This window comes from Hyalella azteca, unplaced genomic scaffold (assembly GCF_000764305.2).
Source record: "Hyalella azteca isolate HAZT.00-mixed unplaced genomic scaffold, Hazt_2.0.2 contig12551, whole genome shotgun sequence".
NCBI classification, from domain to species: Eukaryota; Metazoa; Arthropoda; class Malacostraca; order Amphipoda; family Hyalellidae; genus Hyalella; species Hyalella azteca.
In genome coordinates this window covers 1356-16941 of record NW_025942507.1, presented here as the reverse complement: position 1 = coordinate 16941, position 15586 = coordinate 1356, and the positions used below count along the sequence as shown (strand labels likewise).

Sequence of the window (15586 nt, the reverse complement as noted above, 5' to 3'; positions counted from 1 at the left end):
TTATTCTCTATAGTATTATACATCAAGTTTGATAGTAAACTTCAGCGTTTCCCATGTAATCCAGTCATTCTTATTTCTCCGGTTAACATGAAGGTTTGAATGATCATGAAACTGATTATTATAATTTGTATATTGGCACCTTCTGTTGCTCCTTGCATTACAGTGATAACATAACTCAAAAGCATGATGTGCACAAAGGAAATTTTATTCGTCAAAGTTTGGTTTGCCGTTTGTTTTTGTCTCTTGGATGAACCAAACTGGATTGTCTGCAGAGTTTGGAATTGCTTTGCAAGAGTTTATTCCGGTATTCACAAGCGACATGATAATCTCATTCCAGTTGCAGTTTTTACATTGATGAATGAAGCATGTCAACTTTGTTTCCGTTATTTCGTATCTAAACTCTGAGTAGGATTTTTGAGTAGTATTTTACAAATATTTTAAAATAGTTTCCACGGAACGCACATAAAATGTTATTGTGATTTTGTGAGACGTGCAGCACGACGCGGATACTATATTATCCTAATGACACTAGCCTCGTTGTCACTATCGTGAACCTATCATTAGGGTGTATCATTTGTGATTGAATTAATTGTGTCGGGACGCACGTGGGAACCAACTTTGATGTAACCATAAAGTTGGATTGCTACGTCCCACACAAACCTTATCGTCGTATTTCTCTCGCATAAATGATCTTGCCATAAATGCCCAGCGATGTACGAGGCATGTACTTTGACGTTTAGATCGTGTATATTAATCCTTATAATTAATTCATTACGGCCCTAATCTAAGACATTTTTTGCAATAAACCTTTAAAACAGTCATCAATTCTTTGAAGAACCTTCAAAAAATCCTTCAATTGCACACGTCTTTAGCCGAAGAAATAAAAACTATTTAATCAAATCAGATTTTAGGGTTTGTGAAATAAATTTTTCATCAACTATTTACTGTATTACGTAGTACAATTGCAAAGTTAGGCAATGCCGCAATGTATACCGGCACATGACGCAAGTTCTTCATGGACACAAGTTATAAGGTGGATCATATGTGAAGATGCTTTCTAAACGTTCAATTAAATGAATAAAACTAAGGCCTTATGAATAACATTCTGGAATTGAGATTTTGAAGTCCATGAGTAGAAAGATGATTGGCAATTAATTTAAATACTTAATGAAAGTTGAATTAATCCTTCTAAAACAGAGCAACTCCCAACAATGAATAACAATAGGCGTACTTCGTAATACTTCAACATGATAAATAGATCGGCTACTGCAGTGCAAACGTGATGACAAAGTTCACGGAATTGGGAGTCCTGAAATATAACTTGAACACATTCCGATAAGTGGAAGCCTGCAAAACAGCAGCCAGCTTGACTGGCAGAAGAATTTACAGACTCGGTCTCAATTTTGCGGTCAATGTTTTAATAGGCAGTGAAGAATTTACAGACTTTGTCTCAGTTTCGCCCACCAAAACTTGACCGACAGAAGAATTTGCAGACGTTGTCTCAGTTTCGCCCACCAAAACTTGACCGACAGCAGAATTTGCAGACGTCTCAGTTTCGCCCACCGAAACTTGACCGACAGAAGTATTTACAGACGTTGTCTCAGTTTCGCCCACCACAACTTGACCGACAGAAGAATTTACAGACGTTGTCTCAGTTTCGCCCACCAAAACTTGACCGACAGAATAATTTACAGACGTTGTCTCAGTTTCGCTCACCAAAACTTGACCGACAGCAGAATTTGCAGACGTCTCAGTTTCGCCCACCGAAACTTGACCGACAGAAGAATTTACAGACGTTGTCTCAGTTTCGCCCACCACAACTTGACAGGCAGAGAAGAATTTACAGACGTTGTCTCAGTTTCGCCCACCACAACTTGACTGACAGAAGAATTTACAGACGTTGTCTCAGTTTCGCCCACCACAACTTGACTGGCAGAGAAGAACTTCTCGAGGTCCACTGAGGGTGGAAGACGTCGAAGTCCACGAGGCGCAGCTTTTGCAGCGCCGCCGATACCGACACGGCCGGTAGCAGAGCTACGCGAGCAGAACGCGTCAGTTTGTGAGACAACTCGCGTGCCTGTCGAGGGATAGAATGTTTAATCAATGCAAGTAACACAATCAAAACTATTCATTGAAAATATTTAGTCCTGCATATCTACGCCATACGCAAGTTTATTGCAATTAGAAAAAAAATTGAAGACATGAATTTATGTTTTTTGCCTTCTTTCCTCGGCCCAATGAAATTAGCTCTAGTAAATGACTGTATTTCTACCACAAACCTAAGAGCAGGAGGAAAATTGAGTTCATTTCATCAGTTTTCAGCCAATTTCCAAAAGCTCAAAATTAATGGATGGGGAATGTACACTGCAGAAATGGATTTCAATACCTATTCAATTTGAATTCATGCTTTTCAACATCTTCAATACCAACCTCTTCCACAAAGATCTTAAAGTCAATCTGGCATACAAATTATACCAAACAATAATCCTAATTGATGCTCTTTCCGCTTGTTTTTAATCACGATTTTATCAATACTTTTCTTATGCCAGCAACCTGATAATAAAGGATTATAATAAATGATATTATTACATATAATAAATAATAATAATAGCGTTTTCAGCGTTTATTAGGCCGTAGGCCTGTCGCCGATTCTTAACATCGCAGAACATTCACAGCTTGTTGCGGTCTCGAACTCACAACTCACTGCTCCAATTCTGCTGTGCTTAACCGCCCGGCCTCCTTGCCGATTCGGATCAGAAACTGGCGCACAGAGCTGGGATCGAACCCGCACCTCTCTGCTAAAATCTTGGTACTCTGAACTGTAACCACTGGGCCACCCTGCCCATTCACAGTATCTTCCATGGTCTAGCATTAAATTTTGTTGATTATTTCAACATTAGGACAGTATGTAATATATTCATGATTTCGTAGCAACTCAAATATAAGGAACTTGGAAAAAACAGGAGAAATTATAGCTCAAAATTGTTCATACTTTCCAGTTTCAGCCTCAAAGCCTTAACTTTAAATATTTGTCAGTCCACGAATAAGTTTGCTTTGACACTTTAAATGCGAAAAATAAAATAGTGAAGGATGAAATTCTCGGTGGATTGCTCGAGCAAGAAGAAATAATAGATAAATCAATAGTACCCAAACTTTTAGTGATATCATGTACACCACTTGGAGGTCCTAAACGATCGACCTGCACCACCAATACAACAAATCTGCTTTTCTGTCTCTTATGTTCAAAATAAATAACTAAGGTTAATGGTTTGAATGGGACTTGTTACCGTAACGAATGATCTATTTTATTTTTTGGGGGAATTGCTCTTTCTGATAAACAAAAAACTGACTAAAAATCATTCACGACTCCAAAAGGATAACCACACCACACTGAATGTTTTAATACCAGTTTTACCACAGCACAACTACAAGGGAAGACTCATATTGACATTCATCACAATTGATTCACAATTCTTTGTAAATGGCAGGATTGAAGACGAAGAGGATGTCAAAGAGACAATGAAGACAAAAAGGATTGCAAAAACTTGAAAGATAACACAAAGTACTTCGATGAAATTAAATAAGTTATGGGAGCATCAAAAAAGCGTACTTTTCACACAATGAAATCAGGTAAATACAATGTGGTGAATATCATATGACGGTGTGAAGCAAATTCGTCTCTTGCTTTTTCTACGCTAATAATGACGAACTAAAATTCAAATTTTTGGTGTTAATTGAACAGAATTTCAATTTCATTCACGAGCTCAAAAGCCTTAAAATTGATGCTGACCACTATGAAGATAAACTTACATGTTCGATGTGTTGATGAGAATGAGAGGCAATGTCGTAAACCACTTCTTTCAACTTCTGTTCCCTGCATCCACGCAAGACCTCCTCTTCAGATATACCATGCTGTGCCTGATCAATATTTATTTACTATAAAACACAAGGAAATTATAAGGTGTAACCCCAAACAGTGCACATGAACTTATTCCAAACGCCTCACTTCTGGGCCACGGTATCAATCCAATAGATTTCATATATAATGACAACATGTCTTTTTTTTATCTGCCAAGTAACAAATTGGGATTTTAGGCAATATGTATTGTGCATGTTTAAAATCTTGCAGAGGTTTTTTCGAGTGTTCTAGCTATTTCCAGGTGACCTTGATCCTTTCCAAGAAGTGACAACTAGTTCAGTTTCATCTCTTTTTAATTAACACAAGTCAAGATAATCAAGAAGGAATCAGGTCCTGAATTGAATATCACAACATAGCTAAAACTCAATAAGTTTCAACACACTGAACTTTGCAGAACAGGTACTCACAAGCAGCTGTCGAGGCAGCATGACCTGGCGTTTGGAGGCCAAGAAAGGAACCCCACGCAGCACACGAAGGATTCCTTCACTCTTGCCCACATGACTGGCACAGTGGTCAGCATCTACACTGCTCACACCTTATATTGGTATAAAAATGTTTCAATTGAAGATTCAACTCCAACTAAATTTATTGTGAGAGGTAGATTATCTATCACTGTTTATATACAACATAATTACATTTAAAAATAAAAAAGTTCAGTTTAAGATTGATCTTATAATCTTGTTATAATTATATAGGTAATCTTGTAAAAACATATCATTGATCAATACAAAGATAAGAGTTATTTTTCAATTTAAACTTGAGTTGCTTACACATAAGTAGACTAATTTTGAGCAAAACAAACAAAAAAAGGGTTATATTTATTAAAATTAATTTCATTAAGCAAAATAATTACATATATATTGAACAAACAACTTGTGGTCATTGTCCAGCTTAGACATGACAAAACAGAGTAGAAAAATAAGAATAAAAATAGTTTAATGTCTACATTTGTAAACACAAAAACATTACAATAGAATATGACCCAAAATATTTACTTGTCAATGATTAAAAAAAATTTATTAGCATTAGAGGATTTTGTAAAATGATTCTTTCCCTGAAATAACCAAGCAAAACTTTAACATCAGCCAATAATAAGAGTGACTGACCAGCAGCTTGAAGAGTGAGATAATAAATAGCAGAGTTTGAGGCCTCAGCATAAGTTTCTAGTTCTTTTATGCTGTTAAAGCCAGGCTTCTGAATCAGTTCATCTCTGCTGTCTATGAGTTGACGTAGCCACCGCTTGCTCAGCCTATGTTTCTTAATGGCCTGTAATAAGAAAAATTTAAAAGTACAGTTATTTCTTACTTTTTTTCTTGTAAGAAAAGAACTTCATTCTATAATATTGCTTTTCTAGCCAAAGTCAGTTTGAACATTCAGATGTGCTTAAAAAATGTATTGGATACATCTCTACATTACTCAAATTATTAAATTTAGGTATCAATTTCTGATTTTTCAACATTATATTGAACCTCACAAGCAATGTAAGTTTTACATCAAATTTGTAACATGTCAAAAATTTGAAATTAATATGAAAATAAGAATTTCTCCTAAATTCAGGACCTAGAGAGGTACCCGATGAAGCTGTCTTGCCACAGGCTGTGCAGGAGGTGCTCTGTCACTGTACAGATTGTTCAGAGTCTCACGCCAGAACTCCAATCTCATCATGCCCGCAAGAGGTTCTCTGGTTGTGGTCACTCCAATCTAAATTTAGGTGGGAATATCACAAAAGACCAAAAAATCAGAAGAAATGTATAAATATTTATTGTACCTATACAAAATTGAACTTGACCAATTGAATTGTCTTATGGCAGTCATAAATGATATTCATATCATAGCTATATAAAGCCAAAAATAATTAGGACTGTAATACCAGCTTCTTATACCATAGAAGCATTTTTAACATTTATTTAGGAAAAAAATCGGAAGAACTTCAAATTCACTTGAGATAGATGACTTGCCCTGCTTAAATTGAGATGAATTTCATATTCTATTTAAAATTCAGAACACAATTTTCTCTTTAAATAAAGCAAGCAAATACAGTGGGGATTCAACAAACCTGAGCCAGTTCAATATTAAAAGCACGGATGGCCAAGACATCAGTTCGGCAAGATTCAGGAAGGAGGAGTGTAGCCAAGAAATTTTCATGGTCATTCTGTCTGGAAAACAAATGTTATCAAAATAATGTCAATTCAATAATATACCACTTCATAAAATCTGTTGCTATTACATAGCACAATATTTTATTGAATGAAAGATATTGTCTTTTTAAACTATTTCTTTGGTCTATTAATGTCAGGAGAAAAATAAATACAAAATAATCTCATTTTTGTAAACATCCATGGCTTCTATATAGCCCTACACAATAAGTAGTCATTATGGATACCCATTTGAATGCCACAATATATTTACAGTGACATGCAAGCATACACAAATTAACATACATTAGATTGATTTTAGATTAAGTTTTAATTGACAAAAATTATATCTGCTTAATATTGCAGTGCAAAACGTAATATTCCTTGTAAAATTAAAATTTTTAAGGATCTAAGCCATTCTAGTGTGTAATGAATGCTTACTTTGTAGGTAAATTTTGGTTTCATAGCATGTCTGGTATAGAGGAGAAGAAGTATACAATCTAGCTTTCTACTTCATTCTAAATTAAACTGAAAAGGTAAATATATTTTTTACGAGATTTCAAACATTTTAATATATAACAGCCCAATTACATACTCAAGTCAAAACTTTAGATTTGGCTGCATTTGTGTTTATTATTTACATATTTTTCTTTGAATGGGTCAAAAGATATTTGTTTCAGTATCAAGCTTTCAAGAAAATTTTAACCTGAACTTGGGAAAGATGTTTACAGCCAGATACAACATTCTTAATTGTAATGGCAGATATAAAATGGTGGAAGCTAAAAATGCTTCCAGTGATCAAATTTGGACCATCACAATAATTTTTACTTTCTATCTGTACACATGTACCCAAATTGTCATATATGGATTCTTTCACTGATTAATATGCAAGAAATTCAATTGAATCTTAGATCTTCCTGGCAATTAAAAGAAAACAAAAAAAAAACTTCTTTCAACTGTAAGACAACATATATTGCAATTTATGAATGTTGCAAGCAGCAAAATATTCATAAATTGATAATAAATAAAATGTGCACTTAAAAATTACTTTTTAAAGATAACACTTCCAAAGAATCTAGTGTCTCTAATGTTACACATGTACAATGAATTACTAATTTTATTACTATCAAATATTCAAAAAATTAATTTTTAAATTTTATTATATTTAAAAAAAAATAAATTTTTTGCTAAATTATGTATTCTGTCAATTGATTCATGCATTGTCTCTGACTTTATGCAAGTGTGCAAAATTTTAAGATTGATTGGACAGGTAGAAGTGTGTTAAATATTGATTATAATATATGTAGCAGATAAAGTTATTTTTTTTATTTTTTTATTAATATAACTAAACATTTTCAAATTTTCAAAATTATTTATTCTGTCAAATTGATTCATACATTGTCTCCAACTTTATGCAAGTGTGCAAAATTTCAGATCAATTGGAGTGGAGAAGTGTGTTAAATATTGATTATAAGATATGTACTAGCAGACAAACAAAGAAACATACAACAAGAAGTGAAGTTAAAGAGAAGTGTTGTAGTAACATGCGTTTAAAAATTGCTTTTTAAAGACATCACTTCTGAAGAAACCAGTGCCTCCAATGTTATGCATGTACAACGAATTTCTAATTTTATTATCAAATATCACAAAAATTAATTTTAAAATTTTATTTTTATAAATAAAAAATGAAATTTTTCAAATTTATTTATTCTGTCAATTGATTCGTGCATTGTCTCTGACTACCATAGACGCAAGTGTGCAAAATTTCAGATTGATTGGACAGGGAGAAGCGTGTTGAATCTAGATTCTAAGATTTGTAGCAGACGGACAAACAAACTAGAAATAAAGTTAAAGAGTAGTGTTGTAGAAATCAGAGCTCACCTGACTGAGTTGAGGCAGTAATGGATTGCATCATCAGATTTGTTGCTTGACAAATTACTCATAAATGAACTATGAATGCAAAATAACTTGGGTAAGACATATTTTGGACTGTAATATGGCAAAAAATTTTGAAGCAAACCTACTTTTGAAGGAGGAAACATTATTTAAATAAGTTTCTACCTAATATTTTCAAAGGAGAAAGAATGAACAGAATACTTTTTAGCAAATATCCTGAAATATGTAGATGGAAGCATACACTTTATTTGGCAAAGAGTACCTACCATCAAACGGATAAGGGATGGTTTTGAGCATTTTTTTGTAAATAACTTCTTACCATGAAACATTTCATAAACAAGTTTGGGCTCATTTTGAAGGTCTTTGCAAGGTTTATTGTATGGCATCTCTGAAAAATTCCATATGCTATACGTAAGGTGCCAGATGCAAAATAAAAGCCTCCCAAATTACCTCTTCGAACAGGGTAATAAGGGACACTTGAAATGAAACTCAATTTTAAAACATTTGAAGCATGCAGTGTACTCATCCATTACTAACAGTACTCTGAAGTTTTCCTTTGTAGATTATGTAGACAGAAGTCTTCCTCTTCCTTCGTAGATGATGTAGATGTAGAATTAATGACAATTTTTGTGATTTTTACTTGTTTTTCCTTTATTGATATGATATTACTGCATACATGGACATGCCATTGAGCATTGACAATGACTTTGTCCACCGCAAGCTTCATATCAGTAGCCATGTAGCATTTCTTCTGCATCTATAAGCTTACATGATGGCTTGTAATTTTGCACCATTTTAATTGGGTCAAGTGAATTCACTATAACAAAAAATATCATAAAAACGTACCTGAAACAGAAAGGAATACTTTAGTGACAACCATCATATTTTTTGGAGAAATAAATCATGGTTTAGGATAATAACTTTTCATTCTATGTTGCCCAGTTCACAAGCTATCTGTGACCTTCTATGCACAATTTTGTGCTGACCAATGATGCATTGATTTTTCGTTCAGTAAAATTTTTTCCCTGAATGAGGTAAATGTAGTCAAAAAATTTTGAACATTGTTAATTGATTTTTTTTGTTAACTGGAACTTTTGCTAACCAAGGTTCTATTGTAAATATGTGTTTAAGGGTGTCCCTTATTACCCTGGAGGGGTGTCCCTTATTACCCCATCTTGCGGCAATGGCTGCCAATATTTTGGGGGATGAGCTACTGTAAAAGGGGGTTACTTTGACTCCCGGAGTAACTTAGACCACTTTTAGTTTTTTTAACAAAAAACTCCAAAACTCAAAAACTATTTGACATAGAAAATTTTGTTAATGGGCATTAAAGGCCTAATACTGAGGCTACGTAACACAATAGAAAGATAAAAAATTATGCATATCTAATAGGTTAAAAAATGAAAAATGTGACCCACAAAAAAGAGCTATTATTTAAAGCCTGTCATAGAACCCCCTCCAATTTTTTTCATTTTTTGGTTAAATAACTCCAGGTTTTGATACATTGTAGTAGAACTCTCCTAGTTACATATGCAAATGACAAATTTTAGGAAAGTGTCATAGTTTGCAAATGGGGGGTGCCGCCCCCCAATGGGGGAACTCTGACCACCTAATGGCAGCCAAGACGGGGTAGCATTGACTGGCTTGGAAACAGGGTTGGCGATTTTTTTGATTTTTTTTTTAAAATCAAAAAAATCAAAAATCAATGATTTATTTGATTTTTTCATGATTTTTTTTATTTATTTGATTTTTTTGATTTTTTCAACTTTTTTGTCTATTTGAAGTGTTATTTTTTTATGTTGCAGTTAGCCTACTAACAATAACAGTATATGGATCATAATGGATGGCTAAAAAGGTATTTGGAGTTATTTTACCAAAAAATATAATTGATTTTACCACCCAGTCTAAGATACCCCAAGAGCTGGGGTAACAAAGACCATCACTTTTTTACATCAAAACTATGAGAGGCAGGAGCCAGCAATTTATGGTGAGTGAACCTACAGTATAAACCTGTATTTTGCATGTTTCAAATTAAGTTTAATTTTGCTAGTAAAAAATGGCATCATTAAAAAAAGTAGTCTAAGAGACCCCATTTTATGGTATGCAAATTAAAAAATTTGGTCATTATAGGGTTAAGTATATTCATAAGTGCATTTTGACAAGGGAAGAGGCAGGTATAAATTTTTAAGCTTTCAGGGTTGGATTTTCTCACTTATTATGGAAATCTTGCAGCCTCAAAGTGACAAATTTTCAATACATTTGGAATCTTGTGGCCCAATTGTGCACTTTAATCAACAATAAAATAGGAGGTATATACACATTTAATCCAACAGGAGCCCCCCAGCATTGTGGCAAAGTAGAGGCTTTTTAGACTCAAGTTCATCAAGTAGACCAGTAGAGTAGCATGGACACCAGCATTATCATACATATGGTATTGTTTGAATCTTGAAGAGACATAAAAATTAAAAATGGGGTGGTAATTCTAAAAACATCTCTGGTATGCCACTGTCTCACAGTTCCAAAAATGGCAAGAAAGCTCCGGTCACTGCTCAAAAGATATATTCCACATCTATAAGCTATCACAAAGCTTATTTTGGTACATTGCCAGTTGCCTCATTACTGTTTGCTGCTAGGCCTTCTGACCATGAGCCCCTGGCTGTCTGGCAGAATAAACTATATGGCCAAATGATACACAAGTTACCACTCAGCCAATATTGTCAAACGGGGTAATAAGGGACGGTTTTGAGCATTTTTTGTTCATAACTTCTTACCATGAAATATTTCATCAACAACTTTGGGCTCATTTTAAAGGTCTTTGCAAGGGCTATTGTATGGCATCTCCAAAAAAAATCCATATGTTATTTGTAAGGTGCTGGACGCAATATAAAAGCCTCCCAAATTTTCCTGGGAATGGGGTAATAAGGGACACTTGATTTTAAAATATTTGAAGCATGCTTAGTTTACTCATTTATTACTAACAGTACTCTGAAGTCCTCCTCCTCCTTTTTAGATGATGTAAATGTAGAATAAATGACATTTTATGTGATTTTTACTCATTTTTTCTTTATTGCTATGATATTATGTTATCCATACATTGTAGTATTATTGATGTTATATTACCATATCCATGTACATGCAATTGAGCATTGACCTTGTCTACAGTACTGCAAGCTTCATATCAGTAGCCATATAGCATTTCTTCTGTATCTGTAAGCCTACACAACGACTTGTAATTTCACACAATTTTAATCAAGTCAAGTGATTGCACTACCGTCAACCAGGGCTACTCAGGACGATTTCGAACATTTTTCATTCATAACTTCTTACCATGAAACATTTCATAAACAAGATTAGGCTCATTTCAAAGCTCTTTGCAAGGGCTATCACATGGTTTCTCCAAAATAATTCCATATGCTATTCGTAAGGTGCCAGAAGCAAAAAAAGAGTGTCCCAAGTAGCCCCGTCGAATGGGGCTACTCAGAACACTTGGAATAAAACTTCATTTTAAAACATTTGAAGCAAGCAGAGTGTACTCATCCATTACTAACAGTACTCTGAAGTCTTCCTCTTTCATTGTAGATGATGTAGAGGTAGAATAAATGACATTTTCTGTGATTTTTACTTGTTTTTCCTTTATTGATATGATATTACCATAAACATTAATTACTGTCTACTGGGGTGACTTTGGCAGGGTTTTTGATTTTGTTTTGCAAACAAAAACGGGGTTGTAAACGCCAGGGTCGTAAACGAGGTCATAAACGTCCAAGTGACTGGCCATCATTTATGACCCTGCTTTTGTTTGCAAAACAAAATCAAAAATGCAGTGGAAGTCACCCCAGTTGACGGGACCCTATTATTGATGGGATATTACTGTATTATTGATGTGATATTACCATATCCATGAACATGCCATTGAGCATTTACAACAACCTTGTTCACTGCAAGCTTCATATCAGCAGCCTTATATCATTTTTTCTGTATCTGTCAGCTTACAGGACGGCTTGTAATTTCACACCATTTAAATTGGGTTAAGTGAATTTACTATAAAAATATAACTCAGTACTCACTGCAGTGAGTGACAGAGAGCGCATTTTCTTGTCAACAAAAACTTGAGGTCACGGATGGACGGACGGACAGACGGGCATGGCGAGCACAATAGTGCATTTTTTCCATAAATGAGATAATGCGCTAAAAAGATCGTGAAAAACATACCTGAAACAGAAAGGAATGTTTTAGTGACAACCATCATATGTTTTGGAGAAATAAATCATAGTTTAGGTTAATTACTTTTCATTCTATGATGCCTGGTGCACAATTCTATATATGACATTCTATGCTCAATTTTGTGATGACCGACGATGCACTAATTATTTGACAAGTGAAATTTTTTTTGCTGAGCAAGGTAAATGTAATCAATATTCTTTGTTTTTAATCAATTTTTTTCTCAACTGGAGCCTTTGCTAACTGAGGTTCTACTGTAAATGTGTTTTTGGGGGTGTCCCGAATAGCCCCAGGGGGGTGTCCCGAGTAGCCCCGCCATGCGGAAATGGCCGCCATTTTTTTTGGATTGAGGTATGTAAATTCAGCAAATAAAGTTTTCATGCTGACACTTGTCTGCCACTTTTTTCTAAGCAAAATTTTTAATACGGCAAATATTTTTTTTACTACAGACCTTAGCAGAAGTAGCTTTTCAAAATATCATTTTTCACCATTTTTTTCAGGAATTTTTCATAGCTAGTAAATGTAGTATTTTTGAACTTCCTTTATACTACATAGGTAGGAAAAATGTTGACGTTTATGCCATTATATTTAGTTTTGCAATATTCCAATTAGTTTTGCTACTAAAACAGTTTTACGCTGTGTTGGAGGACTGTCCCAAGTTACCCCGCCCGTCCCGAGTAGCCCTGGTTGACGGTATGTTTATAGGCTGAATCAATGTATATAACATTCAAATTAATCTGTGAAAAAAATTCTGAAACGATATTTTTGAAAGCTGTTTGTGTCTCTACGCAGTCATGCAGAAGCTCCATGCTGCAAGACATTAAAAAATGAGCTTGCACAGGCCTCAAGTGACAAACAATTTTTGCCTAGAAATGTTGACGTTTTCATAAAATTGTCGATAACAGTTATGAAAAACACCAAAATTCTTAGCTCATCATAAAGGGTAGAAATTTTCTTTCAGATTGTTTCTTCCATTGGTTCTTGGAGCAAGAAATGGTGCTATTTTTCTGTCATTTAGAGAAGCAAGTCATAAATCTTGTTCAGAATCGTTTGGAATTAAACTGATTCTAAAGCCTTCAAAGCTAGAGTGAGCAAACGTGCGCAGCATGTCTTGTCCACAGCAGGATGGCATTCTAATTTTGAAGGTTCATACTTCATATATTATTTTGATCCACCAAGACCACTTTTTCAACCCAACATTGTTATTTGAGGTAAAAAATGAACTTCTTAAAGGCTTAAAACATGTATGCTAACTTGCTCAGTTTCTATAAAGTACCTAATCACTTGGAAGCTGCATGCCTGCACCTTTCACTCAACAATTAAAATTAGACTTATAAAAAGTATTAGTTAGTTGAAAATTTGTCTTCTAAGTTGACCGCAATGAACTAAACTTTATCAAATAATTATAACTACGCTGCAAAGCAGAGTTTTCCATCATGCACACTAAACATGCAATTCAGAGTTCAGACAAGCAGAACTACATATCACGTGGGCTAACGTGCAACTGAATTAAATACCCAGCTTCTTTTCTGCATCCCGCTCCTGGTGCATAATCTAGCGGGATGATCAATGCAGACGGTAACCGAGTCCAACTAATCATTCATATATTTAGTGCAAGAGAATGATCAATTATGTTGTTTCTGATCAAACAAGAAAACTTTTTATGTTTCTGATCAAACGAACAAAACTTTCTGATCAAACAAACGAAAACAAAATTTTTGAAGATAATTCTGAAAGCGTAACGTGTATTTAATTCTAATACGAATCATTAATTTTAGCATTGTATTTCCAAAAGTCAAGTATTGCATTTCCTTCAATTGAAAAACATTCTTTTACATCAAAAACAACTAATTTTTTCTCACAGTTCCTATGATGATTGACGAATGACGATCTCACTCATATAGCTAAAAATTTTAAATTGAATGATTTTGTCATTTCAAAGACTCCATTGATTACAGAACTTTAATTTTCGCAAGTGTATTCAAGAAAAGTTTCTCAAATAGTAGGGACATTTCCATTATCGTTCTGAAATAGAAGCATCATTTCCGTTCTTATATATAAACAGGATTAATAAAATACTTATCAAATCTATCCAATGTCATTCAATTTGTGATGTATGATTGACAGTTTCACTTTCATTCCTATGATGCTCATTTTTACCGGTTGAAGCTGTAGAATTAAATTAAATTAAAAAATTAATTAAAATTAAATTTTACTAAATCAAATTTTATTATTTAATACACTAGATGGTACATGCTGTAGAAATAAATTCTATTAGAAAAATGTTAAATTAAAAATCTTATTATATTTTTTAAATTAAAAATTAATTTTTATTAAATTAAATTGTATTATTAATGCACTATATGGTACATGCTCTATGTTTTATATAATGAAATAGTTTCCCATTTTAAACAACAAACATTTACTAAAAGACACAAAACGTTCAAAAACGCGTGATGGCAGACGAAATCATTCAGAATTTGAAGTGAATTTATTAAGATAAATTCAACATAATAAGGCAAAAAATGCGCGATGGCAGACAAAATCATTCAGAATTTGAAGTGAATTTATTAAGATAAATTCAACATAATAGGGCAAAAAAAAATGGAAAAAATTCAAATCTGGAATGTATAAATGGATTTTTATAATAAAAAAAAACTTTCAATCATTTAAACATCAGTATGGAATGTGAATCAAATCTATTTATTACCACGTTTTTCTTAGCTCACTTTTGTGTCTGTGATGATCAAATCTTGCAATAGATATTTCACCAACTTTCCCATTAGCTAGCGCTCTGAAACTTTTAGGGAAGCTCAGCTCCTGATAACAATACAATAATCAATAATTTGTTGCACGTTTCCAGGCGTATAAACTCTAAAGGAACTCACAAGCAGGGGTTGGAACCTTTAATGCACGTCATCCTCGAGAGGATATTCGTGTTTAGACTGCGTATATCGATGATACGCTTCGTATCATTGATACATACATCAAGTCAAGTAAATTGGCTCGCAACAACGTGTTTCATGTGTAGCAATGGACTAAAAATGAGAAAATAAAATACTTAAAAAACTAAAAAGTAGAAAATAAAATGTATAAAAAAATCATGACCGCAACTATGCGCGATCTTCAACAAACGTTTTGTTTATTTGTTTACATTACGATGTTTTTGTTTTTTCTGCAAGATATTTTTGGCGGAAACGGTAAAGCAATGCGGATTGCGGAAGTTGCAAATTTTATGAAATGACATGTTAGCGAAGTGCAAACTGCGATTTTTTAATCAAACAAAAATTTATGACATTCGAGCCGCGAGATTTCATACCTACTGAAATTATATGATATTAGAGCCGCGAGATTTCATACCTACTGAAATTATATGATATTAGAGCCGCGATATTTCAGACAAAAATAGGACTTT

General features: G+C 33.8%; 1 protein-coding gene across 4 annotated transcripts; it reads right to left on the bottom strand.

The window, feature by feature from the left end:
- Positions 1 to 128: 128 nt before the first annotated feature.
- On the bottom strand, positions 129 to 8212 carry LOC108668747 (NADH dehydrogenase (ubiquinone) complex I, assembly factor 6). Of its 4 annotated transcripts, XM_018155994.2 has the most exons (9): positions 7936 to 8212; positions 5976 to 6075; positions 5492 to 5620; positions 5026 to 5185; positions 4327 to 4454; positions 3811 to 3918; positions 1920 to 2077; positions 1770 to 1815; positions 129 to 1670 (listed from the first exon to the last, which is right to left on the bottom strand). In XM_018155994.2, the coding sequence occupies exons 1-8, from the start codon at positions 8094 to 8096 to the stop codon at positions 1788 to 1790; spliced, it is 972 nt and encodes a 323-aa protein (XP_018011483.1). In that variant the 5' UTR covers positions 8097 to 8212; the 3' UTR covers positions 129 to 1670; positions 1770 to 1787. The 4 variants fall into 4 exon arrangements, with proteins under 4 accessions (XP_018011483.1, XP_018011482.1, XP_018011484.1 ...); XM_018155993.2 differs by having other exon boundaries at positions 129 to 1815; XM_018155995.2 differs by having other exon boundaries at positions 129 to 2077; positions 5976 to 6071.
- Between the last annotated feature and the right edge of the window lie 7374 nt (positions 8213 to 15586).